This window comes from Haemaphysalis longicornis, unplaced genomic scaffold, assembly GCF_048455015.1.
Source record: "Haemaphysalis longicornis isolate Haplotype H1 unplaced genomic scaffold, Haemaphysalis longicornis Haplotype H1 scaffold_7, whole genome shotgun sequence".
Classification (NCBI taxonomy): domain Eukaryota; kingdom Metazoa; phylum Arthropoda; class Arachnida; order Ixodida; family Ixodidae; genus Haemaphysalis; species Haemaphysalis longicornis.
The window spans coordinates 94,037,835-94,064,889 of record NW_027526422.1 but is presented as its reverse complement, the minus strand read 5'-3'; the positions used below and the strand labels follow the sequence as shown (position 1 = coordinate 94,064,889).

General features: G+C 50.1%; 1 protein-coding gene across 1 annotated transcript in view; it reads right to left on the bottom strand.

The window, feature by feature from the left end:
- Positions 1 to 20,226, bottom strand: part of LOC144144622 (uncharacterized) — a 35,755-nt gene extending 15,529 nt beyond the window's left edge. The window contains exons 1-2 of the mRNA XM_077676142.1: positions 20,047 to 20,226; positions 13,117 to 13,223 (exon numbers count right to left, since the gene is read on the bottom strand). Of these exons, the coding sequence (XP_077532268.1) occupies positions 13,117 to 13,223; positions 20,047 to 20,146 (207 nt within the window). The 5' untranslated portion in view covers positions 20,147 to 20,226. The remainder of the gene's footprint in view (positions 1 to 13,116; positions 13,224 to 20,046) is intronic.
- Positions 20,227 to 27,055: the final 6,829 nt, after the last annotated feature.

The window sequence follows — 27,055 nt, the reverse complement described above, 5'->3', positions numbered from 1 at the left end:
TCTGGCGTTGCGGGTTGGCAGGCGGCTACGAGCAGTTGCGGCGACCGCGTGAAAATGTCCCTCGAGCTCGAAGATGTGTGGGACAAACTTTTCGTCGCCGCTGATGCGTACGACGCAACCCAGATGGCCGTAAACATCCAGTTGTAGAGGACGACAGGCGGAGATGATTAGTAGACGACTATGCGTGCACCTCGCTCAGGTCCTATTTCTCATCCCCAGAGAGGTATTCCTCAAGGATCTGTCCTGTCGCCAACACTCTTCAACTTGGCAATGCTAAAAATTCATACAGCCCTCGCCGCAATTCCCGATATTAAATATTCTTTGTACGTCGACGATATCACAATCTGGACCAATTCAGGCAACGCGGGACAAATTCAGGACAACCTTCAAAACGCACTACATGCGGTAGAGGACTCCGCGAAGAGGATCGGACTTGAATGCTCCGCCGAAAAGACAGAACTTCTCGTACACAACCCGCGGTGGAAGCCGCCCACTGTGCGGCTCACACATCAAGCAAACCAATCGAACCGCAATCCAGCATCAAAATCCTTGGACTTCATATACAGGCAGACCGAGGTGGACACAAAGCAGTCAACAACATACTCAAGCAAGGGGAGCAAACCCTCCACATGATGAGAAGGGTCGCTAACAAAAACCGGGGCTTGAAAGAAGTAGACCTTCTCAAACTACGGGATGCACTCATCACCAGTAGAATTAGATACCAAATACCCTATGTTAATCTTACAAAAACTCTTGAAAATAGACTTGATACGCTAATCAGGAAAGCCACGAAGTTAGCATTAGGCCTTCTCATCAACACTAAAAATGAAAGCCTGGATGCTACGGGAACAGTTTACAAGATTGAAGAAATCATCGCAGTGCACAGATATAATCAGTTACGCCGACTCGAATCCACCCAAGCAGGCCGCCTCATCATGACTGAATTGGGATATAACCCAAACCGGAGGAACCGATGCGATACAATCATTATTCCGCATAACGTTCTGCAGCACCTACACGTAGCCCCAATCCCACGGCATATGGATGTAGAAGAAAACCCCACCCGCAGAAAAATTCGAGCCAGCTACTTTTGCAAAAAGATCGCAAGAGATCCGAACAATACTCATGTCTTCACCGACGCGGCCAAGAGAGGCAACATGTGTGCGATTGCCTACGTGACCACTAAAGGAGAAACGAACACTGATCTCCGCAACTGCCACACAGTGGATGGAGGCGGAAATTCTCGCCATAGCCCTTGCAGCAGCTCACCAATCCGAACCTAGTAGAATCGCCAATATTTACACCGATTCGAAAAAAGCATGCATTCTTTTGGGCCAAAACATTAGCCATCCAAATGCGTTACCCCTTTTTTCTGCCGTCAAATGACCAGTTAGGGTGTACTGTATTCCTGGGCACACTGGCATGTCGTGGAATGAAGGAGCTGACCTGCTCGCCCGCGAAACCCTTCTCCGGGCTCCCGACATCAGTGACCAAGTCCAGAACCCTAGTCCTCCTACCCTCACACTAAAGACCTACCTACCCGATAAGAGACGTCTGCCGTCACCTCATCCCAGACTGACCCGGCAGGAACAGGTTACCCTTCGTCAAGCCCAGACAAACACGCTTCTCACACCCGCTCTACTTCACCTGTACAGAAACCAAACCCACACATCCTGTGGGTCTGCCCAGACACCAAGCCAATTAGGGCACATCACACTAGAGAGTGGCTGACTACTGCAACCAAGTTGGAGGAGCAGAGGAGCCTGGCGGACTTCATCTTGAAGGCCACCAGAAGCTGCCTGGAACGAGGCGGCTCTTAGCCTCCCCGCCACCCCCGTTTCCCCTTCCCTTTTGAAATGAAATAAAGCATTATCTCTCTCTCTCTCTCTCGCTTGATTGTAAACACGCAGGGGCGTTACTGGCGGTGCAACCGTGATGCACGGCACCGCGGAACCACGCTGCTGCCCTGCACCGGCGCCACAGAACTTCCTCTGCAACGTTGCCGTGCACCCCTTCTGAATCGAATGGAGCTAAGGCCTGCTCCGATGCAGCTGAGCCTAAAATGGCGAATTTAAATGGACAGTGGCGGCGAAGAGAAGAAAAAACAAACAACGCGGGGACGAGGTACTACGTCACTGGCCGTTGGCCAATGGCGCGACGTTCGCCGGCGAAAAAGAAAATGGCAAAAAACGAAGGAGGAAAGGAGCGCGGGCTAGGGCGAAAGGCGGCGAGATCTAAAGATGGCGCTGCCTTAGTAATTTCAGGGACCTTACGCCAGCCACGCACTCCAAGCATTTCAACCGCCGAGCACTGTAGTATACCCTTTCGCACCGGTGCTCACTGTTCTGCTTTGGGCCGCGTCTGCTGGGAGGCTTCAGGCACCTGCGGCCGTGTCGTATGTTTCTTCTTCTGTGATACCACGTGACTGTGGTCACGTGGCGTAACTTTGAAGTTGAAATCAACAAAAAGCAGGCAGACGGGTACCGGCGGAGAGAGTGAGGATTCTACGGGTGGCGCTGCGAGCCCTAAGAGCTGCCCAGGCGAGGAAGAAAGCGCAGCGCGGCCTCCTCCGTGGCGGCCAGCGGCGGAAACCGTAACCAAACCGCCCAGGACGGCTGGCAGGATGCAGTGCCGCTTTCTAAACGTAAGAGAGCGGCACGAAGGCATCGCAACGAGGGGGAAAAGCTTCCCCCACGCGCCACAGCCCTCGGGACAGTCCTTTTTCGTCCGAAGGATCCGAGGGCAACGTTCGCGAAGCTGGTGCGCGACGCAATCGCTGGGCAGCTCACGGCGCAGCCTGGCGTGTTGGACGTAAGCTTGAATGCGCACCGTAACGTCGTGGCGGCGGACGCGGGCACCGAGGAGGCCATGGAGGTGCTCCTGGGCATTACCACCATCTGTGGCATCGACATGAGCCCGCGGGAGCCGTCGTCGAGCAGCACGGGCGTCATCGTGGTCGACGACATGGCGATCACGGCAGAGGCAGTTGCCACCAGCCTCGAAACGCCCGTGCCGGTGCAGTCAGCTGTTCGCAGTGGGACTGCAGTATACCTGCGCTTTTCAGCGACCATCCCCCCTGCGGAGGTTGCGCTTCACAAGCTGCGACGGCCGGTGAGAGTGTGCCGACGGCGACCACTGCAGTGCGGCAGGTGTGGCAGGCTGGACCCTGCCACCGCGAGCTGCAATCGCGACAGGAGGTGCTGGTGATGCGGGGGTTCCCACCTGAAGGCAGCGTGCAAGGCCGCGAAGCCTTATTGCACCAACTGCGGGGGCCCCCACGTCGTGCTCGACCACTCCTGCCCGCGCTGGCAGGAGGAGCGCCGTATGTGTGCAGAACTAGCACGAGCCCCGGCGCCTGCCTCTCGCTTTGACGTCCGTGCGGCCCTGCGAGCGGCCACCCAGCCGCAGCCGACGCCTGTCGCTGCCGCTACGATGCGCCAGCAGCCAGGCAGCAGCAGCGACGCCGCCGGGACGCAGCAGAGAGCCCAGCGACAGCCCAGCAGCCAGGCAGCCCCGACGCGGTCGAAGCGAGGTCAGAAGAGTCTGCGCAAGCAGCCGCCCTCGCGGAGACAGCCACACACCGAGCCCCCCCATGGCTAGGAGCCGCCGCACACAGCCCCTGGTGCCTACAGCGCTGCAGTGGAACGTCAATTCTCTGCGACCGCGTCGTGCGGAGCTGAGTGCGTTTCTGGTGCAGCACGAGCCCCATGTCGTGGCTCTACAGGAGAGTTATGTGCGAGTGGGAAGGGACGGCTCGGGGGAGATTCGCCTGCCGGGCTACATCGGCTATCACAGCCCCACGGCGTGTGACAGTGCCCAGTGCTCGGCAGTGGAGCGACTCGTCACAGCCCCCAGGAACCTCGCGTGCCTCACTGTTTGTGCGGAACGATGTGCAGCACGCAGGGCTGGATACCAGTGCGGTGACGACAGTGGTGCAGGAGTGCGCGGCAGTGACGCTAAGACTCAGTGCGGGTGGTGCAGACATTACAGTGTGCAGTGTGTACGTGCGCCCTGGTCAGCCCTGGAACGCGTGCCTCCTGGATCGGCTGGTGTCCCTGTGCGCAGCCCGTCATCTCCTGTGTGGTGACTTCAACGCACACCACACTGTGTGAGGAGATGGCCGGATGGACGCTCGCGGAGAGCGTCTGTGGGACGCCATGCTGCACTCAACCTGTCTGTGTTGAACACTGGTGAGAGAACCTTCCGGCGTGGCAACTGCGCAGCCACCGCCATTGATCTAGTGTCAGCCGGGGTTGAGGCCACCTGGAGGAGGGAGCCCAGCACCTGGGGCTCCGACCACTACCCGCTGCACATCGCACCACCCGGCAGGACAGCCAAGCGAGCCGCACTGCACCACGTCACCCACTGGGACAGATTCCGGCGCTGCTTCGACGAGCAGGACCTGGGGGAAGGAGCCGAGCTGTTCCGGGGCCTGGTTTGCTGCGCCAGGCAAGCCATTCAGAGCTGCACAGTAGCCGAGGGGGCCACCACGCCGGACCTGAAGCTGCTGCAGCTGCGGGCGGTGCGCAACCGCGCGGAGAGGAAGGCCCAGCGCTCGGGGGAGCGGGCGAACTGGACGGCGTACCGGCGAGTGGATGCGGCCTGCCGCCGTCACGCCAACCGCCTGAGCCAGCTGCGCTGGGCTGAGCTATGCGTTAGCTCGGAGGCCGACCCACGCTGCCGCCGCCTCTGGGGCATCTTCAACTCCATCCTGACGCCCCAGAGAAACCGCAACCCCCTAGCTGCCATGGCCATCCGCAAGCAGGCCAGCTTTGCGGAGTTGGCCGAACTCTTCGCTGCACACTTCCTACCACCACACCAGGTGGAATCAGGGCCCGCTTCTGCTGTTGCTGGGACGGGGGAGGTGCACCACCCCCTCAACAATGCCCCCATCAGAGAGACTGAGCTCCGCAGTGCCCTCCGCAGCTGCAAGCGTAAGTCGGCGCCAGGGGCAGACGGCCTTACCTACCAGATGATGCGCAATCTGGATGAGGTGTGGTTCGGCAAGCTCCTGGTGGCCTACAACCGCATCTGGGAGACGGGGCAGCTGCCACCCGAGTGGCTGCTCGCCATCCTGAGGCCCATCCTCAAGCCGGGGAGGGGCCTCGACGCGGTCACGGTATATCGCCCAATGGCTCTCACCTCCTGCGGGTGCAAGCTGCTGGAGCGGGTGGCGCTGCGCAGGATGGAGGCCATCGTGGTGGAGGAGGAGATGATCCCGGAGCAGCTCACGGGGTTTCGGAAACACCGAGCGGTGACCGACTCCATCACTGACGTGGTGGCGGCCCAGGGTGCGCTACCTGGGGCTCACCCTGGACCACAGGGTGGACTTCCGCCAGGCCGCCAATGAGCTCCGTGCCAGGGCACAGCTCGCCACCTCGGCCGTGCGGAAGATGGTCGCCCGAGAAAAAGGCTGCTGCCAGCAGACAGCCCTGCGGCTGTACAACGCCTCGGCAGTGGGACTACTGATGTACGCGCTGCCGCTGATCACCCTGCGGAGACCCAACTGGCGGCAGCTGGAGGGCGACCATCGGAAGGGCGTCCGCGCCTGCCTGGGCCTGCCCCGAAACTTGCAGTGCGACAGGACGCTGGCTGAGGCAGGGGTGTGGACGCTGGAGATGACGGCCGAGCAGCGGGCCCTGGGCCACATCGACCGGCTGCGCCGAGCCGAGCGGAGAAGACCCCTGCTGCAGCGGCTGCGCACCCACCGGCACTCACGCATGGGGCGCATGCTGGTCCGGTACGAGCAGGTGGTAGGCACCATAGACATGGGGCCCTCCAGCCTCCCTCCGGACCTGGCGGCCGCGTTGCACCTGGAGATTCCGGGCCTGCGCAGCAAGCGGCACACGCCCCAATGCGGGCTGCTGCAGCTTGCCCGGGCCGTCACCTGGAAAGACCTGGAGGGCCACACCCTGGCCTATTCGGATAGCTCTGTGCGGCAGCGGCAGGGCTCGGCTACAGCGGCCGCCGTGCTGGGAGAGGCAAACCGGCAGGCCCGGATGCACTACGCCGCATCCTCGGCCACGGCAGAGCTTGTGGGGTCCAGCTGGGCCTGGACCTGCTGCTGGAGCTGGAGTCCGCACCCGAGCGCTGCGCCCTGCTGTGCGACTCCCGGGTGGCTCTGCTGCGCATCCGGGAGGGTGACCCGCACTCCCCTCTGGTTCGGGGAGTGCGCGAGAAGGCGGAGCGGCTGGCAGACAGGGGTGCCCGGCTGCGGCTGCAGTGGGTGCCCGGCCACATCGGGCTCGAGGGAAACGAGCGGGCGGACGAGCTGGCCGCCGAGGCCCACGAGCTGACCCCCTCGGCCACGGATGCCCAGGCAGCGGCGGACGACACCCGCCTGCTTCTACAGCGGCACGTGAGGGCACAGCACCCGGACCCACGGCTGGCCGCTGGAGAGGCCCCACCACCGGTGCGGGCTGCCCGGCTGCCCCGACAGCAGCGTTCGGCCATCCTGCGCCTTCGCGTGGGGGCTGTCTGGACGGCTGAACGGAAACACCGCCTGGGGCTGGCCGACAGCCCTGCCTGCCAGCACTGCTGCGCACCTGTTCAGTCCCTGCCACACCTGCTCTTCGAGTGCCCTGAGTATGCGGCAGGGAGGCCGGAACTGCTGGCAGCCCTGGGGGGAAGGGCTCGGCCACTAGACGAGCGGTTATCGCCACCGGGCAACACCAGGGAGAGGGGCAGCGTCCATGGGGTGCTGGGCGGATACCTGGACGCCTCTGGGCTCCGCCTGGCGCTACACTCCCTGTGACTGTGGACCCAGTGACTGTGTGTCTAGCCTTCTGTTTTCTTTTTCTTTTTTTCCCTCTCGTGGACTAACCAGACGTTGTGTGTGAGTGTGCGTTAACTTGTAAATATGCCCCCCTCTCCCCTGTCTTTTGTAAATGTGTCAGTGCTATCCTCTGTCTCTCCTCTCTATGAATATCTCACCCTGCCCCAACTCCCACACCAGCAGGCGTTCCGGTGTCCACCCCTAGGTGTGACAATTTACGCCTGCTGGTGGTCTTTCCTTTCCTTTTTCTTGTCAATAAATTCATTCATTCATTCTCCGAACCCAAATTCGCAGTGTCTTCACTATATTTGTCGAAAATGAAGCGTATTACGCATACATTAGGGAGTGGTAGAGTCAACACTCTCATCCGGGCCTAAGACGCAGTTCTTGTCTACATTCTTGTTTACATTGCTCTATTACCGGAGACGATCTGCTAGATCCTAGCCATAGACAGCTTTCCTGTAAAAAAGAATGCAGTATTTAAAACTAAGATAGCAGTCCCGTTTCTATGTATCCTTTGTCAGAGCAGCGCAGAGCGAGCCACGCATCTTCACCCTCACCCTCAGCCGCTAAAGCGTGTGCGAGCAAGAGGGTGTTTGCCTGTATATGCGCAGTTTTTTTACCCCGAACCAGTACCAACCCACTCAGTTCATCGTTCTTCGAAGCCATATCTCTACAAGATATGGGCAGGGTGCAAGTCTTCCAGTACGTGGACGATTTTCTTGTCCTTTGTCCAGCGACTCCAGAAGCAACGTCCAAGCGCGTAAATGAGCGTTTTAATGTATTTGTCCGCGCTCGAGCCCCTGGAGCTCTCCAAGGAAGTTCCGGAAGCAGGCTCTAGGCGTTTTCTGGGCCTACTGCTGTCGTGCCAAGTTCGCCATATATGCTGGACTACCGCGCCTAGAAGCAAGAAAGGGATTTTGCCATTTTCCTTCGCTGATTCCAAGCTGACGAATCATGGAATTGCCCACGCCGCACTGTTAAACGCGCTGGTACTCTTGCGTCATCATGGGATGGGATGCAGCGTAGACACGGAAGTGGAGAGCTTGCGGTCGACAGGCTATCCACAGGACTTGATTTTGAGCATCGTCGAGGCACTCTTGAAGTCCGCTCTACTCGTGAGATACAACATGAAATGTAGAAGAAGCGCCTGAGCGTTATTCCATACATCGACAACGTATCTCACCGGATCAAAAAGATGGCTGAAAAAGCAGGTGTGCCAATTTTCTGTTTGAAGCGAAACGCAAAAACGCCCGTGTGTTTGAGTTTTTGGCGTACGTTAAACGTCCTCAGGTGGTCTAAATCATTCCGGAGCCCTCTACTACACCGCGCCTCATCGTCTCTGAAGCGTCGGCACGTTCAACCTCATAGATAATTAAAAAAAGCAGGTGTGAGGGCCCTGTTGTCGGTCCCGAAGAAACTGGGCAGTTTGTGTGGAAAGGTGAATACGCCTAGGCGCTCGAAAGTGCGATGCACAACAAAGCGCTCGAAGCGCCTTGTGGCTTAACGCGACAGCGTCTTGTACGAGGGGCCCCTCGCATGTGGCGCCGTGTATGTGGGCTGACGACTAGTGTCACTAGATAAGCTTGTTACAGAGTATCGGAACTCTTTTCTCCTACTGTACCGTGCCGCCCCCGTGATCATTGGTCAGTTCGCATCCCGTGGCATTTGTTTACAGTGCGAAGATTCATGGGCACCGCCATTTTGTTGTTTATGCGTTTTCTGTCGGTCAACTGTGGTGGTCTCAGCTTATCATCCCTGCTCTGCGGCTGCGCGCGACTGGCGTCGCTCCGAACGCGAATCAAAGTTAACGCGCTTAGCAGAATTTCAGCTTCATGAGTACGCCCGTAGATGCCGTATTGCTGCGTCTTCGGCAGTGATGTTTACAAATGGCCTCGTCGATGTTAGCGGTGAGGCCGGAGAAGTGGCAGTCTGGCAACGCAGATAAACACCAAGATGGCCGCCTTTGCTCGCTTGCGTGCCTCGGTGACGGTACTCTGTGTCTTATCTAGTGACACTAGGGCAGACCGGGCGATGCCTGCACGAGCACCTCAAAGAGTATGCCTAGTCCCTCCGAGTCGGCCCAGGAAGCAATTTGGCAGCGCACTGCATGTCATGTAAGTGCTCCCCGCGTTTGGAACGTACGAAGGGGTTGAAAAGGTTTCCGATGCACGCGCACGCGAAATTTGGGAGACGTGGAATATAGCCCAGCGTGGCCAAGATTGCGGGAGCACCCCTTGGGTAGTCTTATACAAGAAAGAACTTGGGTACCTAAACATGGAATTAGAGCGAGCATGGCACAGCAGATGTGCTTGCACTTCGGACATGTTTTTGTTGTTTTCTGCACTCCAGAGGTTGAGGTGATTAGGTTGTTGACTTTATATTGCCGGGAGCAATAAAGACTGCGCAGTTGTTAGTCAGCGCTCGTGTCTGTGTCTTATTTTACTGTCTTCGTTTAAACGCTATTTTCACCGTTTTATCATGAACCAACTAACCCAGAAACGTTAGTTAGGTTCCTGTAAAAGGTATCCAGAAAACTTCAGTGTTCTGCCACTCCATGAAGAAGGATGACCGGTGAAGCTGGGCGCACTCTAAAGTGCGCACAAAACAAAACATGTTGGTTTATACTTTGCGATTGAGCGAATAAAGTAAAACACCTTTTCTAGCAAGTCACCTGCAACCGATATTTCCCAGACTCATATTCAGTCAGAGATGCAAGGGCTGTGCAGACAAAGCTAGGCTTGGACATATCATATGGGCGTGTTCATAGAAATCTCACCCACGTAGTAGATGATAAAACACCAAAACTACTGATAATTAAGAGACCGCCTTGCTAAACTTTCACCCCGACGCACAGCAATTACTCGTCCAACTGGCGGAAGATGCCGCTAGGGCACACGAGACGAGGTCACGGCCACCGTGTGATGGGAAAGGCCACGTGATTTCGTCCGCCTCTTTTTTGTTCCATTTACCAGTTTGGGCTTAAATAAAGTTCGTTCTCTTTCTTTATCTCTTATTGAGCATACTTTCTTGCTGATTAGCGGAATAAAACTTGGAAAGGGCACATTTTTCTAGTGGCAGACTAACCTGGGGCTCTCCGTTTTCGTCCCTCGTCGTAGTTGTCTGTGTAACACACCCACCCAAACGTTCGACCAAGGATGATAGCAATAAGGTCGAATCGGAACTTGAGATGTTCACGTAAAATCTCCCACCTGTAGAGCGGGTATGTAATTGGTCTGCGCAGTAAGCATGACTGCGGGTGCACGTTGCTTCGCGCTCCTTCCCTCACCCGTGCACGCATTACCGGCAACCGTAACCGGTGATGTGCGCGTAGCTAGACGTGAAAGATACCGGCAAAAGTGTCGGTCCGGCAGCTGTTCAAGCAGGACGATAAAAACGCCGTTGACATCGTCACACCATGAGCCCTTCAAGGACACAGTGCACTAGCTCTTGGGTGCGAGAAATTGCCGGTCACCGCTGATTCATGCACGCAAGTTATACGTGTAAACCGAGGCATATATGCGGTTTCGTTGTGAAAGCAGTGCGCGAAAAAGCACGTGACTACTCACAACAGAATGGAAGCGTGTTGTCACACGTTTGCCGCAACAACAATCGCCGCGCTCTCAACAGTCATTGGCTCAATGTGTTCCAAAGCGTGTTCATTAGAAATAAACAATTGCCAAAATATCTACGTGGGAATGATCGAAAAAATCGTTAAGCTACTCTGTTATACTCGGAGTCCTTTTAAGGTGGGTTAGGAAGAGAAGGCTCAAGAGGCGAAATGCAGAACGAACTGTAGAAGGCTAGAAGCATTGTTCGAGCTAATGCCGCAAACTATTCGCCCTCAGAAGTCAGTATTTCTACTAATGCAGAAGCGACCACGACTAAAAAAAAGCCAGTAAGTAACCATAGAAACCGAACTATTGGAGGTCCTCATCAAACACTCACCATACATAAAATTGCATGGTCCTCCAACAAGAATTCTCTAACCCACAACAGATCTGCAAACTCTGTACATCGATCAGTCAAATCACCCACACGTTGCGGCGTATCAGATATAAGAAGCCCGTAATTGAGGAACAACACACCATTCTCCTTGTCGAAGCTTTCGCTGTATCAAGAATTATCTACATCGCTGCCTACGCCATACTCAAATCTAAAGAAAGAAAAAAATAGACGCACTAATCACGAAGGCATACAACCAAGCCATTGTACTACCGATAAGCACAACCACCGAGAGGCTGCTTTAGCTCGGACTCGGCAACACCGTCGACGAGCTCATTGAAGCCCACGTGATATGTCAACAGCGGTCTCTTCACCACCCCAAGAGGCCGTCATCTTTTGCGCCGTCTCGGATACCCGGTCGTCAATTCGAGGCCTGCCATGAAAGGCATCTTGAAAGAAATTAGAGACAACATTACAGTTGCCCCCAATCTAGAAATATGCACCCTCAGTATCACGAGGGACGATGAGCCACCAGAGGCGAAAACTTAGAGAGGACGTTCGGATACAAACAACAGGGTTGTCTATACAGATGCGGCGGACTACGCCAGGGAGCATGCAATGACGGCAGTGCTCACCGACACGGCGCAGGCACTCCGGAGCTTGACACTCACACGGAACAATTCATTCCAAGCGGAAGAAAGAGCCATTGGAATTGCTCGAACTAAAGCCATAAATTCACAAAAAGCCTGCATGAATTTCTTCAACGCAATTTTTTTTTAAATCGATCTTGAAATACTCCAGGAAAACCTTCTAAGAAAAAGGGTGACTATTCTCTAGACACCCGCCCACTCCAGACTTCGTGGAAACCTCTTTGCTCACACAAGTGCTCGAGAATTAGCCGGCCGGGCTCCACAGGGAGACCGGCAGAGGGTTAACTAGCCATTAGTTAAGTGCAGAGACTAAACTGAGCACTTCAACTTTCCCTACGCATTTACCTGCTAGTACACAAATCCCTCACCAAAGGATAGGAAATCACACTTAGGACCCTACAATACTTAACGCTATATTCCCAAGAATGTATGGATCGACTTACCCCCACTGGGGAGAGCTCTCGAATTTCTACCCCGATGCCTCGGCTTGTCAACAGAACAATAGCATCGAAACCATACTAAATCCGAGGGAATGCACAAAATTGGTTTCACCATCCACGGCGATATTATTACGCAGTGGATGACCTTGCGACGAGCAGCTGATCAGTAGGGAACTCTACAAGCAACGATGAACGTTGTGGATGATTACCTTCCGCAAGTCCTTCACATGAGAACATTGCATACGCTGTCATACGTGGTACGCCAGCAAAACAAATATTTATTTTATTTATTTTTGTAAGAAGAAAAAAAGCCAATAAGGCGAAACAACTCACGTATGTTCTCCTGGTTGACAGAGTGGTCACAACGGATGAGTTTCCTCAGAGAGCGCATGTGAGGCGCCGGCGAGGAAGCGTGCGGGCTGACGTCCCGCGTTTCTTAAAGTGACGCTGTACAGGCCTCGTTTTTCACATGTACTGTTCATGGATCAATCGCAGTAGACCGGAAAATTTTTGGACCCAAGCGCTAGTGTTTTGAGTTTACTGCATAAGGCTTCCGATTGTGGCGTTTTAGCTGGTGTTTTCCCCGTCCAGCTTAAAGGGTTTCCTGAGCGAGATTTTGGCCGGTGTCTTTCACGTCTACACACGCGCACATCCTCGGTTGCCGGCTGTGGGTCCATGTGTTTGGGGACACACAGTCCCCAAACCCATGGACAAATTTCAGTCACCCGTCCGAGCGCGATGACATCGGGTGTTTTCTGCAGTTCTGTCCTTTGCGCTGCCGTTATACGGCTACCCACTAGAAGGGTTTGGTAGCGCTACTTCATGAGCGCACATTCTAGCTCAGTATTTGCGAAATCGCGAACATATTGATTCAAGTTTCGCCGCGTTCTATGGCACATTGACTAATGAACCAATACGAAGTTAAGGGTGGAGATGTATCCACCGAGTACATAATTGTCTACCTCTAAATGCTATGGAGACAAAGTTCAGAAACTCGAAAGCCCCAATGCGCCCGAAACAGCTTGTTTTCCACACTGCTGTATGCTGCTTCTCCATAACACGACATCACAGAAATGTGATGGTGCTAGTAGTATCTCCACTAAAAGAACGGTGGCTATAAAATTTCAGGCATTTCGACGGTCAGCGTCGGCAGTTTTTACACATCCGATTACCGTCACCTTCACGCAAGATAAACGTGAAGCTGCGCAGGGCACCTGCCGTTTGCAGTAATAGTGCTGGGTTTTCAAAGTCTCCCCCGTGTGGTTAAAGCATGTTGTAGTAGGCCCAGAGGTGGTATGACACTTACCGCGGTAGCAAATCCAGCCCTAATCTCGTACTTTAGGATGACGTTGTCGACGCACTGGAGCATAGTTTTGGACACGACCTTTTCCACTTCCAGCATGACAGACTCTTCTGCTCAGAAGAAGGGCATATATTTAGCGTCCTTCTGTATTCTCTATACCTTCTCATCCATATCGTGATGAACATTGCACGCACATGCACCAAATTCTAAAATCTAGCTTTGTAAAGATCGTTTAAATTGAAGGGGCCCCGGATGATGTCACTAACAACCCATTGTAACAGCCTTTGGAACCAATTCAAGACAATTTGCCACTTTTGCTTTGAACACATCATACCGCACAAAGCCAAAGTATAAATGCCTGGATATATCGCGCCATATTTTGCATAATGCGTACTATAAAGACGTATAATAACCACGAAAAGTCATTACGGACACTAACTGGCGGAGAGCGCAGCTCGCGCGGCGAGGAGAATGGGAGAGGGGTGTGGACGGACAACGACAACGCCGTATGGAGGGACAAGGCGAGTGAATGAGATGCCGTCGCATCTAAAACTGAAGTATATGCCTTTACAGAAACTTTTCTTCGAGATTTAGAAGAGCCCCCAGCAATGCATGAATATATATGGCAAGGCTGTAACAGAACGGTAGGTACTAGAAGGGGGGGAGGGGTCGGCATGCTTATTCAACAGGGAGCCAATTGGCACAGAGTAAACGAAAACTGCGAAGAACATATGTGGGTTAAGGATAGCGGGAAGAGATAGCGGGAAGAGAAACGCTGTTGGGAGTCGCCTATCTGTGGTCAGGTGATGACAGGGAGGTTATAGAAAAGAATGAAAAACTGGTAGGATGCATTAAGCGGGACCTCAATCAGTTAAGACAATCGGGAGAAGTGATTCTAGTGGGAGACATGAATGCCCACATTGAGGACCTGGACGGATACACAGACCGCAACGGCAAACTCCTACTAGATAAGTGTGAAGAACATAATCTCATTGTAGTAAAATGAGAGAATAAATGTGAGGGACAAATTACTTGGGAACGAGGGGAAAAGCAGTCCAGTATAGACTACAGCCTTCTTTCAGAAGGAGTGTATGAAAGGTTGACTCTAATGGAAATAGATGAAATAGGTGCCCACAGCTTAGGAAGAGGCCACAAACGGATAACATTGACTTTTGGAAAAATGGAAGGTCAAAACCAGAAAACGGTGGTACACGACTTCAAATTAAACGATCAGCAAATGGCTAATATTGCCAAAAGCCTGGAGACGGATATCGAGAGACAACCTGCGAAAGATTGGGAATACAGCGAACTGATTGGTTTCATTCAAGGACAGATCAGGAACGCGAAAGAACGCAACTACTGGAAAAGAAAAAGAAAACCTAGAAGCTGGTGGAACAAGGAAATCAAGGAAGCTATAACACAAAGGCAGTAGGCCTCGAGAGAGCACAGGGAGGCCAAGCGAGTGGGAATGCAAACAGAGGAAATAACTTTGAAGTGGAATTGGTACCGCCTTAAGAAGCTGGAAGTACAAAAACTTGTACAGAAAAAAACTTAAACGTGAAAGTGAGCGATGGGTCTCGAATATACGGGCAAATGATAAAGGCGCACCGAGAAAGTTTTGGAATCATGTAAAGGAACTAAGGAAAAAGACCGAAGAAGTGCAACGTCATGTCATAAACGGCGAAGGCCAGGTACTAAAAGGGGGAATAAGCGGTTTTTCATATACCCTCAATGATACAAGAGAAGTTCAGAAGAACGGAGAGAGGGCTACAGCATTCAGGGAGTGAGACAAGTGAAGTGCGTACAAATATAGAGCTAAACTTGGAGAATCTAAACTGGAAAAAAGCCGAAGAAAATGTTCCAGCTAATACGGCAACAGGGACGGATGAAATTCCTATACGGCTGGTCAACCTACTGGGTCCAAAAAGCAAGGCACAAATGATTCGAGCAATCAAAAAAGTGATAAAAACTAAGCAAGAACCGGACAATTGGCGTAAGAGCAGGATGAAGATGATATATACAGGTAAAGGAGACAGGACTGATGCCAATTTGTACAGGCCTATTACAGTTACCTCAGTGGTATACAGGCTGGCAATGCAAGCTATAAAAGCGGAACTACAGGCGTGGATAGACGGGAACAGCATACTGGGAGAACTACAAAATGGCTTCAGACGAGACAGACGCTTAGAGGACAATTTATTTGTCTTAACCCAACGCATAGAGGTGACAATGGCTCAGGAGCGACCACTATGGATAGCATTTCTCGATATAAAGGGAGCCTACGACAACGCAGATAGAGAACTTCTATGGAGCATACTTGAGCGGGAGGGATTAGGCCAGGACTTTATACAGCTGTTGCAGGGAACTTACAATGAGAGCGAGGTGCAAATTACCTGGGAGGATCAAAAGTGCATTGAACCGGTAGTCACCAATAGAGGTTTAAAGCAGGGTTGTCCTCTGTCGCCATTGCTGTTCATGCTGTGCATGGCTAGACTAGAAAGAAAGCTTGAAGGCAGTAAAATAGGCTTCAATCTATGTTATAGCCGCAAAAGACAGGAAGTCGAACAACATATCCCGGGACTGATATATGCAGATGACATAGTACTACTAGCAGATAGCAAAGAGTGTCTGCAACAGCTCACAGATATCTGCGGGGAAGAAGCCACTGAACTGGGCTTAGAGTTTAGCACAGCAAAGTCGGGAGCTCTAGTTTTCAATGACAACGCCCGTAACGAATCGGTATTCGTTCAAAAAGCAGCAATACCGTGGGTAACGGAATACAAATATCTGGGCATATGGTTAAACGAAGGTCAGGCGTATCTAAAAACTCATGAAGAGCATTTAAGAATGAAAGGCAGAAGAAACGCCTCTATCATGAAGCACAGAGCACTGTGAGGATATAACAGATATGAAGTAGTGAGAGGAATCTGGAAGGGAGTAATGGTACTAGCACTCACCTTTTCAAACGCAGTAGTGTATGTCAAATCATTGAGTCAATCAGGGCTAGAAGTAAATCAGAGGGCCGTAGGTCGATTAACATTAGGAGCACACAGTAAAACAACAAATGAGGGAGTGCCGGGAGACATGGGATGGGCATCCTTCGAAGTGAGAGAAGCACAGAGCAAAATATGTTTTGAAGAACGACTTAGAAATATGGATGATCAGAGATGGGCGGCCAAAGTGTTACGGTATCTTTACATGAAAAGCGTGGACACACAATGGAGGAAAAGAACCAGAAGGCTCAGGACAAAGTATATGGAACCTGGAAGTGCAGGGGAAACAACCAAGGCACTAAAAATGAAGTCAAAGAAACAGAAACAACGACCTGGAAAAAGAAAATGGATGCGAAGAAGTCATTAGATATCTACAGGATCGGTAAGCAGGAGATCACAAGGGGAAAATTATTCGAGAATACCAAAGGGAGTGCATTGCTTTTTGAAGCCCGAGCGGGTTGCTTGCGGACAAAAACGCTTATCCGTGAGCCGGTACAGGAAGAACTATGCGTCGGCTGCGGAAATGAGCCAGAAACCATGCGTCATATTGTAACGGAGTGCAAAAGTATCCGTCCAGTCCTCAGTGATGGAGCCATCCAGGTTCCGGAAGCCCTTGGCTTTAAGGTTAGCGGAAAAGTGAACTGGACAGCAGTAGAGGTTAGTAAAAGAAGGTTAGAATGTTGGTGGGAAAAGAGCAGAGAACAATCTGGGAGGACATGCGAACAAAGAAGTCAGACTAGCACAAAACTTTCGTAAAAGTATTTGCTTTTTATTTTGACATTATTTTTTATTTATTTTGTTTGCATTTTTTGGCGAGGTAATTGTACAGTGCAAGGCGGCTGTGCAACGTACAAGGCTGCTGTGCAACGCCACCCCGTTACAAAGGGGAAGCCACTAAGCATCATCATCATCATCATCATCATCCTCCCGCGTAGGAGGTCTATGCTTACAGCGAAGTCAGTAGCATGCGTTTTAGAGTGATTTCCACCTATTTTTTTGCACTAGTGTAAGGTTGAGTCCAAATGTTACAAGCACGAAAGAAGTCGTACTGGACGGAACAACTCCGCTCAACGCAGTTGCGTCGTCGCTGATCGCAAGTGTAAACACCGCCTCATCGCCCGCACGCGTCGCAGACCCGTCGCGCGACGTGCCCGAGTCGCAAGTGGGAACGCGTCTTTATAGCGCAACTAGGGTCAGTGAGCGGACTGAATCTAAGGATTGGACGTTTTCCCATAATATTTTTCCTTTCTTGTTCTCTACGGATTACCTACATGACGTGTATGTATAGTTCAATTGACTTAGGTATATTATAGGTTTACGTTTCGCTATGTTCCCAGTTTTTCCTGACGCACGTTGGACATACATATTTAGAATTACTGTATAGAGCGCCATATACATTTAGCGCAAACAGACTCCTCCCTTCTTTCTGCAGCCTAGAGACAAATTACAGTGATTGCATTTCGTTGGCAATCGATGTCTGTTGAAATCTAGGTCACCACAGTATTCTTTCGAAAAAGAGTGACAACTTCTTTCCCTCTATCCTGTCCACTACCGAGGGAGGGTAAATGCGTGGGCTAAAGACCTGAAGTTCCACCTGACCATTGGTTTTTTGAAAAGCGATAATATCACACTTGTGGAAATTTAGAAGGTTAACGCATTGTTCTGAATTTGCTCTTCTGGATTCGAAATCCCGGCAGTTGCACTGTAAAATCTTATGTTTTATTCTGGTTGGTCGGCTCCATAACGGCTGTCATAGACTCAGCAGTCTTTCTTTCATCCGCTGCTAGCTCAAGGCTATCACAAGAAATTCATTGGGTGGGGACGGGGGGTGGGGGGAGGAGGTTGGGGGGGGGGGGGTAGGGGGAGGCAGAACATCTAATAGGCGCATCGGAATAAATTACGGAATATCCATATTCGGGTTTTTTTTTCTCTCCACGCGAACGGGTCCGGCGTGAGACCTCTTAGAACGAAATAGTAGCGCTTTTATTGCCATCAACACTAAGGCCCCTTAGTCAACACCCATGCAGCAAAAGTCAAGGGATAAAAATTTATTTCACTGAGGACGCCCCTCACTGGTCCGGAGTAACCGTAATCACAACGGATGGGATAAATAAAGTTTGTCCTGCCCTTCCATCTCCTCCCCGAGCGCGAAAATTTAGCCCTGCGTTCATATATACTCAAGTTTTATGGCGGAACGTGTTATATCTATGCCTTTTTTTGCTTTTCTTTGCTTTTCAGTGCCTTACACAACAATTTAATTGTTTTTTTTTTGCAAGAAGAGGTGGTGGTTTTATGCTATCCAATAGCTTGCGAAACATTTGAGAACGTTAACACCTAAATGTCCGCCCCATATGTGCTTTAATGCATATAATACGGCGATATAAGCACGCGAAATATTAGGTGAAGCAGAGTAGAACCGCTGGATGATATTCTACGCTGGTATAACTGTGTTTTGGGGCCCTCTTTGTTACCAAATTTAATGCGCACTTATGTGTATTTCCCACCTCCTAATCAGCCTACTAACAAGCTGCTCCTACACCACTGCAGCAGGTAATTCACTCGCTTAGTGTGGGCTTTTCCAGATTCGGTAATCACACTTCGTATGTGAGAAAAAAAGAGAGAAAAAGAATCCGCGGGAGAATGCAAAACCTTGAACACGCACTTCCCAGCTGCGTCAACCTCCGGCTCGGCAGCAAGGCGGCAGAATTTTATCGGCGCCCCGTTTTATTTGGAGGCGCCCCCCCCCCCTATAATACATTTCTGCATGACTTCGTTGCACTATGTAGTATATATACACGCAAATGACGTTACGACACACATTTTTGCAAAGTTGCGTTCACGGGCGCAGAAAGCGGGTGTGCGGACCGACCCAGAGTTGCGCAGATCCCCAAAACTATGCTAACGTATCTGTGCAATGAATAGTACAATGTTGCTAGTAGTTGCCGGCCAAGCTCAGCGCCACTCAGCGCCACAGCAGAGTGGCGCTGAGCTTGGCCGGCAACTACTAGCAACATTGTACTATTCATTGCACAGATACGTTAGCATAGTTTTGGGGATCTGTCGGCGGTAGCAAGAAGAATTGGTCTCGGTGAGGGCAGTTCGCACTGACATTATATAGTTGAAGCGGTTCCCCTCAACGTGAAAGCTGTCGAAAAGTGCAGAGCCCGCAAACAGGGGCTCTGGCGCCTCCTCTTGCCTAGTCTCAGTACGAGGTTTGTTAATATCTAGAGTAGTCGAGGAAGGGCGCCACAGCCCCTTAAAACACCTATAGACACAAAATTGAGTTTTCAATTATTGTGGGCGATTGTTCTGTTCATTCAGTATGATTTCCAATGTTATATTATTGTGCACTTTTTTGTGACATAGCAACGGCAGCGTCCATTGCGACGGCGCTGCGCGAAGATCAACCCCAACACTTTGCATATGAGTAACTTGTGCCTCTGTGGCGCAATTAGATAGACATTAGCTTGATAACGCTAGGGGCACAGGTTCAATCCCAATCAGGGAAAGCGCTTTTCTTTGCGAAGCCTGGTTTGAATGCGTGACGCAGTGACCCCGGACGAGCTACGACGACGATCCGGGCCACTGAAGTTCTCAGCACTTAAAAGGACACTCACACGCCCACAGACACCTACGCACAAATACACAAAAGCGTCGACACGCTCAAGAGACGACTTTTTCATAGACAAGAACAGAAAAAGGCATCGGCAGCAGCCCCGAAACACATTCATCGATAACGTGTTTTTGCTCTCACAGCAAGCCGCGCGCGGAAGCCAAAGTATTGAAGTTAATTTTACGAACGTCTATTTTTAATGCACACCATTTCCGTTGTTGGTTCAAAATGGTTCTCTTATCTTCCGTCTATAGCGTAAAGTACACCGCAAAACTGTAGGAGGTATGTGCCGGAGTACCAAATACGTAAAAATGTTACGTGTCTCACCCGGCGTGTAGCCACACTTCCCTCCTTGGCCTGCCTGTGATACAGAACTTAGTAGAGCGACCGCCACAAGCACATAGGCTTTTTTCGGAGAACCCACCATCGCTAGCTTACTCTGCAAAGGTCTAGATAGGTTCTCTAGTCGACGTCGCCCTAGCCCAAAAACTGGCAACCGATAGCACGCTTTCACTTTTATGCCCCTCTGTTGCCTAGGACGTACGGTATACAGATACGCTGACATAGACATATAATTAAATCATTATTTGCATCGCATGGCGCTTTGTCGATTCTCGTGTTTTTAAGAGCTGATAGTGTGAACAGCGATGATAGCAAAGACTGGGCATATAGAGGGCTCTCCTCTGGTGACAGGCAAAAATGATCTATGGACACAGTTTCCACTTGGAAAATGACCATGTACCATCTGGTCAAACAGCACAATAAATTTTGCTTGTCATAGCGGTCGTGCGAAAATTAATGTCCAGCAAAGCTGTTGAAAGGCACTACAACTTCTCTGGGGGCATTCAAAGATTTATTGCTTCTAAAGTAATGGTATGTGCGGTTGCTTCGTGGTGATCTGGTACACCGCGGTTGGTTCTGCGAACGACTTCGGCTATATCCTTGGCCAAGACGAAATCCAGGCACGGTCTCTGCCACAAGGTTGGGGCGTTATTTTAGTCGTTATAGCATTCCAGTTCGAAGAATGGTCCCTGAGGAATGCAGTAATCATGGTTTTCAGGTTTTGAAAAGCCGGCTTTCAATTTGGGGACAATCCTCACTGGTGTGTAATCTTACGCTTGTAGTGCGCATAAAGTCCTCAATATCTGTTTTTGAGTGATATGTAGGTGACGTTGTGTGAGTTTTTGGAGTTTTGGGTCTCGCAGAAAAGGTAAAAAGCATAAGAGTGAGCCTTCTTCAATACACGTCTGCGGGTATGTATGCTAGGAGGGTATTTGGGTATAGGGGTGAATATACCTACTATCTGGGTGTATATACGGGGATTACAGATACTCGGTCCTACACGCAATAACTTCGTTTTTGTTTGCTAAAGGTTGCAATGCTCTATGAGTTTAAATTGTCTAAGGCCCCATATATAGTCGAGATAAGGCCTGGAATGGTAGTACCTATCAAAAGAACTTTTGTATTGTCTGCGTGCAGAATATAATGGGGTTGTTGATAAAGCATGCTATTCTATTTATGTATATAATAAATAATACTGCGCTTAAAATATTTCCTGTGGAACCCCTGTGCTTATGTATAGAGGCGTCCTTCCCAATTTCTACACATCACAATGCATGTTGCAATAAAAATGTAGGAAGGAAAGTAATTACGCTATGCCCCGGACGCCACATAATTATAAGTTTTGGAAGACAGTCTGACGATTTGGGCATTCGAGAATATTTAAACATTCTATGGAAACACCCATCCACGATTCCTTCTTTTCAAGTGCGACGGCCCTTGGACGTATCCAAAATACGAAATCATCGACATTGTAGCATTTGATTAAGTAGCTTAGTCATCTTTAACCATACATATGCGCTGCCTTACTGGTTTGTGCTGGAATTGGTTAGGTAAGTGACACCGTTCTTCCTACCCTAGAAAAGACATCAACTTGTTTATATTGCTTACATTCTTTTTGCGCTGAAGGTGACTTAGTTAAGTAAAAACGAGCACTAAAAACGAGGACAGAAGAAACGAACAACGACGAGACAGATGCGCTTATTACAAAAAACATTTTGTAGAATCATTTCTAATATATTAGTTGTGCTATTTAACGTTTCCAGTTTATCCACGATTTCTTATATTCGCCGTTCGTTCCAGTAATTTGGTTCATCACAGTATTTTGGTCCCATTTTTAAAGATTTGAATGGAAGGACGCCTGAAAACTGCAATGAAGTTCAGGACGCACCATCTGCAGTTTCGCAGGGGAATCCATCTCAAAAAACGGGACAGGAACACGCGGGTATGGGTGTTATACTCTGAAAGGTTAGTGCCCTTGGGCTTGGGCATACTTTGGTTACAATGGCGTTCTACAAAAATATATATAGGCAAGTGGTCTTTTACGTCGGAGAAAATAAAGCCAAGTATCCCTTTGTTAATATTATTTTTGGTAATGAGACCTATCCTGGCTCCTGTCTGCTCTGTGACACCTGTTGGTGTTTTAGCGTCAATCGCATGGCCGCTTAAGGCGACCTCTAGCCGGAAGACATTTTGCTGTGTGCTGAACTCTTGTGTGCGTCAATGTTGCAGTCATCAGCCAGTATATGTCACCATTGTTTTAAGACAGTTAATTTCACAGGCCATCATGGCGGGCAATAAACTGTTAATGTGACAGTGCAACAACCGATAGGTGACCCTGTGAGTGTTTTGTTAGATATCAAGGCTAGTCACTCTGAAACTGAAATCTCAATTGTGGGGTTTGCGCGCCGAAGGTGCAGAGCTGGGATATGAGCCGCACCGTAGAGGAAAACTACGGATGAATTTAACCCCATTTGGAATCTCGCACCTGCGCAGTATTTCAACCCATGGGTGTTTTCGCGTTTAGCTCCCACCAGAAAAGGGGCCGCCACGGCAGGCGTCGAATGAGTATCCTTGTGCTCATCGCCTTCAAAACACTGAAGTTGGCGGCAAGACACTGGCAAGCGTCTTCTTCGCACTCAAAATTTGGCATGTAAGGGCAGGACGGCAGCAGAAGCGCGCACAAAGTTGAAATGTTTTGTACATTTGCAGGTCGTCGCATTCCTATCGCACATTGTGGCGGAGCAGGAAGCAGTGGACGAATCGACGACACCATTGGCAATAAATCAAGACCTTGACAGCTCTTAAAGTGCCACCTACATTCTTCTGGATGATCGACCATAGAACCTGGATACCTCCTTGCTGCGACGTGCTCGACCGACTCTGTATTGGGCGGCCACTTCTTTAAAGTACTTGAAAGGACACTGAAGTGAGTGTTAACTTAGCGAAATTAAATCTGCAACCTGTAGCCTGGAGTCTCCATGCCATGTTTCTGCCAGTCTCGGTTCCTTCTTATAAATTTCCTCCTTATAAAAGGGAGGACCGCGTTCCCCCCCTCCCTGGGAGTGGAGAAAGATTTTCTCATATCGTGAGCTTAGGGAGAAACGTTCCTCCAGTAAACCAGCATAGCGGCGCTCCCGAGCAAGGCTAGGTAGGCGGAAAAGTCCTAGCGAGCTGATCGGTTTGAGGATCGGGCAAGCACAGTCACGGACGTATGAAATGCGAACACGAAAATGGGAACCAGAAAACGCAAAGCTGAGGAATACTGCCCGTTGACGTCCAATAATGGCGCGCTATTGGTATGTTAGGAAAGATACATTTCCCAACTTTGTTATTGTAAGTAAGCCGTGCGTCATTTTGACTTGCTTGGAAAGAAATCGGGCTATTTGTGTGTTCTTCCTATTTTCATGTTCACGCTTAATTTGTCCTGACTGCACATATAGGTAGGTAAGCGTTGTTGCCCGCGCTTAATATGTGCTAAAATAACAATCCATAATCTACCGAGAACCGCAACTGCCGTTAGCAAGACTTGACGCCATCCGTATGCCCGACTTCTCCGATTCGTCCCGGTAGCCCCTTCGCATTCGCGTTCACCGCGAACGCGCCGCTACAAACAGAGGAGAAGTCATAACGACTGCATTCAGAATGCCGCCTTTATTTCCCACAGGCCTGCAACCCCGCAGCTCCCTGAACCTCCCCGAACCACCTCCAATGCGGCCGTTTGAGAAAAGCTAGCTGGTGTTGGTCCCCTCACCTTACTACAACCGATGCATCGACAAGCATGCGGTCTGCGATCGTGCAGCTCAGAGCAAAGGCGGCGCCGGCGGCGCGAAGAAGGGATGACACTTCTCTCCATATACCGAGCTCGAAGTGAAGCAATCGTATATGTTTAAAGATGACCAATAGGCGGCGCTAAAAAGGGGGTGGGGAGGGGCAGCTATCAGTTGGAACTTACCATGGCACTTACATCAAGGCATTTTTTCTATGCCTAACATAGCAAACGTAATAAAGGCCGCTCATTGTGAGCACAGGTTGGGGAAGAAACATAGAACACAGAAACACACACTCCATTGAAGGCATGGCCGACGCACAATGCTTAAATGCTCAACAGTGCAAGCATTCAACACGGGTTAACACACGTATACATGCACATCGCACAACACAACGTACACTTCACATATCTGTAACATTCGCATAGCAAACGTACGACAAAACTTAAAACAGCTACAAAGTATCTACAACACTGATCTAAGAGCATGCAAGTAGGAACATGATTGGTATTTGTTTTGATAACCCACAGTAATTGAGCAGCCTCCCCTGTGTGTTGTTATTTCGTCTCATGTAACCCGTGTGAGTGCAAATTTTTATTACCTTCAATAACACTCATTGCCTTTCCTTCGCTCTTTTAGCGGAGTGTACACTCTTCATCCGGCAACCATGCGGGTACGCCAACGACAACGCTACGGGACGTGGACCTTGCGCTGTTGGTAATTGATGGATCGATATGGTACGGTTCTTGCTCGCTGATGAAGAAAGAGGCATGTTTATTATCATCGACGCCGTCGTTTTACCTAACTTTATTTAACAGAACACTAACCAGTTACTTGTCCCAGTATTGACTAGGTACTTAGTTGCTTTTACTAACTGGTCATGCATGACCTAGTAAAAAGCTACGCGTAACAGTGTGGATCTGCTGAGTGCGCAGCGCGACATAGACACGTTCATCACGCACATATCACACGTGGACAATCAACAACTGAATTGAGCAAGAAAACCAACGGGATGCGCGAGGAGAGTGAGTATCATTTAGTTACCTTAGAAATACGCCTACTCTTCTTGCTTTTATAGCTAGCAGCGGAAAGTCCTCTGAGAGAGTCGGTTGGCTTGTCGTAAAAATCAAATATTGTAGCGATAATTTCAGAATCATGCATTTTAATGTGAGCATATACAAGACAGAATGTGGATTTGCAAAAACTTTTTAATCGTGATTTGGTGTGGAAAAAGAGCTGTAGTTATTATGTTCAATAATTTATAGAATTTGTTACTTCAATCAAACCAGCAGCAGTTAGTAAGTGCACGGTCTAGACTAGTAACGGTTCCACACTTAGTGGTAGGACCTACGTACCGTTCTGGAGGGTAGTAAACTCCGTAAGGAGTTAGTAAATACAGCCGTTACTACCATTTTACGAGCTTTTTTGTTAAGAGTGCGTTTCAACCCCATTCATCAACGGTGGTGTCAAAAAAGTTGTTATTAATCGCACTCACGTTGCACTCTAGGCATTCCTTTGCGTTCGGTGGGGTAGGGTTTGGAACTTCCAACACAAATCCTGTGCTTAGCACGGACAAGTACTGCCATCCCGCGGAGCCCGACGTAACCAGTGACGGTGCACTCACATGTTTGCCTGCACGCTTGCCTCGCGAGTGAATACAAGCTATTCCTGTACCGAATCACACGCTCGAAGGCCGTGGTAACCTGGTGTCTTTTGAGCGCGTCTGCTTCCTGGACTTCAACAATTTTGAAATGTTTTCATACATTATAGACTTTCCTTTTAGTGCGCGTTGCCTTCTAGCGCGAGGTGCTGGAAAACGAGTGTCTCGGTGTTTTCGTACCGTGACTACATGAGACGACGACGACAGGAGACACCGATAGCCCGAGCCCCTAAGACACTTCGCCCCTAAAATGACATACGTTTGCTGGAAAATTTCACACAAAATTCTCCGCAACTGTTTACGTCACGGGCCCCCCACACAAGGAAACGCAGCCGCCAACGCAAGAAGTGTCCCCACAGTATAAGAAGAGTTCTTAATGATTGGCCAAGGTCGGTGCGAGAGCTATCCCTGTGCTTGGATTACGGCAGCGGGTTGCAGTAATGTTGTACAGTGTTCTGACATACAATTATTCGAAAACGATACAAACCCTGGCGACGGCATCAAAAAGTTAGTTGCGGCACAAAATTATAACTTCTAAACCCATTGTACACTTTGGAGTACGTCTCTCATTCAGCTGTCATTGTGAAAGGCCTTCCTAGAGTGCGTTTTACATGCCCAATTAAGCACAACTGAGCCATGAGTTCTCCAGATTAATCTGGAAGTTCTCAGGATTAATTTTGACGACCTAGGTGTATGTAACTTGCGCAGAAATTTCGGCACATGGTCGTCTCCTTCTGGAAGGAAATAAATATTAGGCTGAAAAGACGACGCTCCACGTTGGAATAAATGAGCGACTCTGAAAGTACAACGTAGGAAGTCTCCCCTTCTAGGTGAGTCAGCGTCGTCATTTTGCAGCCGCTAATAACCTAACTGGAGTAAAGAGAATTGGATTAAATAGAATGGTGGTGCCATTTCTCAGCCAGCCAGTTACAGTAAAGGAAAATTTCTTTGGTAACAAAAGACACTCCCAACAACGCGAACTAGGCAGCAGCTTATGGTATGTCACGTGCTGAAGCAATTTCCTTTTATGGACCTTCGCACGAATCCTAGACCTTTTGGGCTGACTGATTGCCTTTGCAATGGCACCGGAACAAATATTTACTCCGAATACCTTGGGTGCGTCGGACTGCATGACGTTCGCACGACCGACACGCTCAGCAGTAAGCTGCATACCCACGCCTGCTTCGGGACGTTTCATGCATAGTATGCTTTATCTATGGAATACACATCTCTGCTCACGCTAGCCAGATAAGCCTCCAATCAGCAGGCATCGCGCCCTAATTCAAACAAGAAAATCAATAAAAATAAAGGCGATTGGGTCCTTTTTTTTTTGCAAAGGATTTCTCATAATCCCCTGAATTTTTTTTTTGCGAGTGCATTTACGAAGACCAGTAAAGACGATATTCAGGGCTCAGGGTATAGCCGTCCGTCCCGCTAAAAAAGAACTTGCTTCGTGTAAGTTGGCTTTCCCACGTTCCTTCCATGTATCTCCGTGAAATATACAGGCATTTTGGAACACTGTTAGGTTACGTGTTCTCGCAATGTTTTCATATAGTGTAGTAAAGCA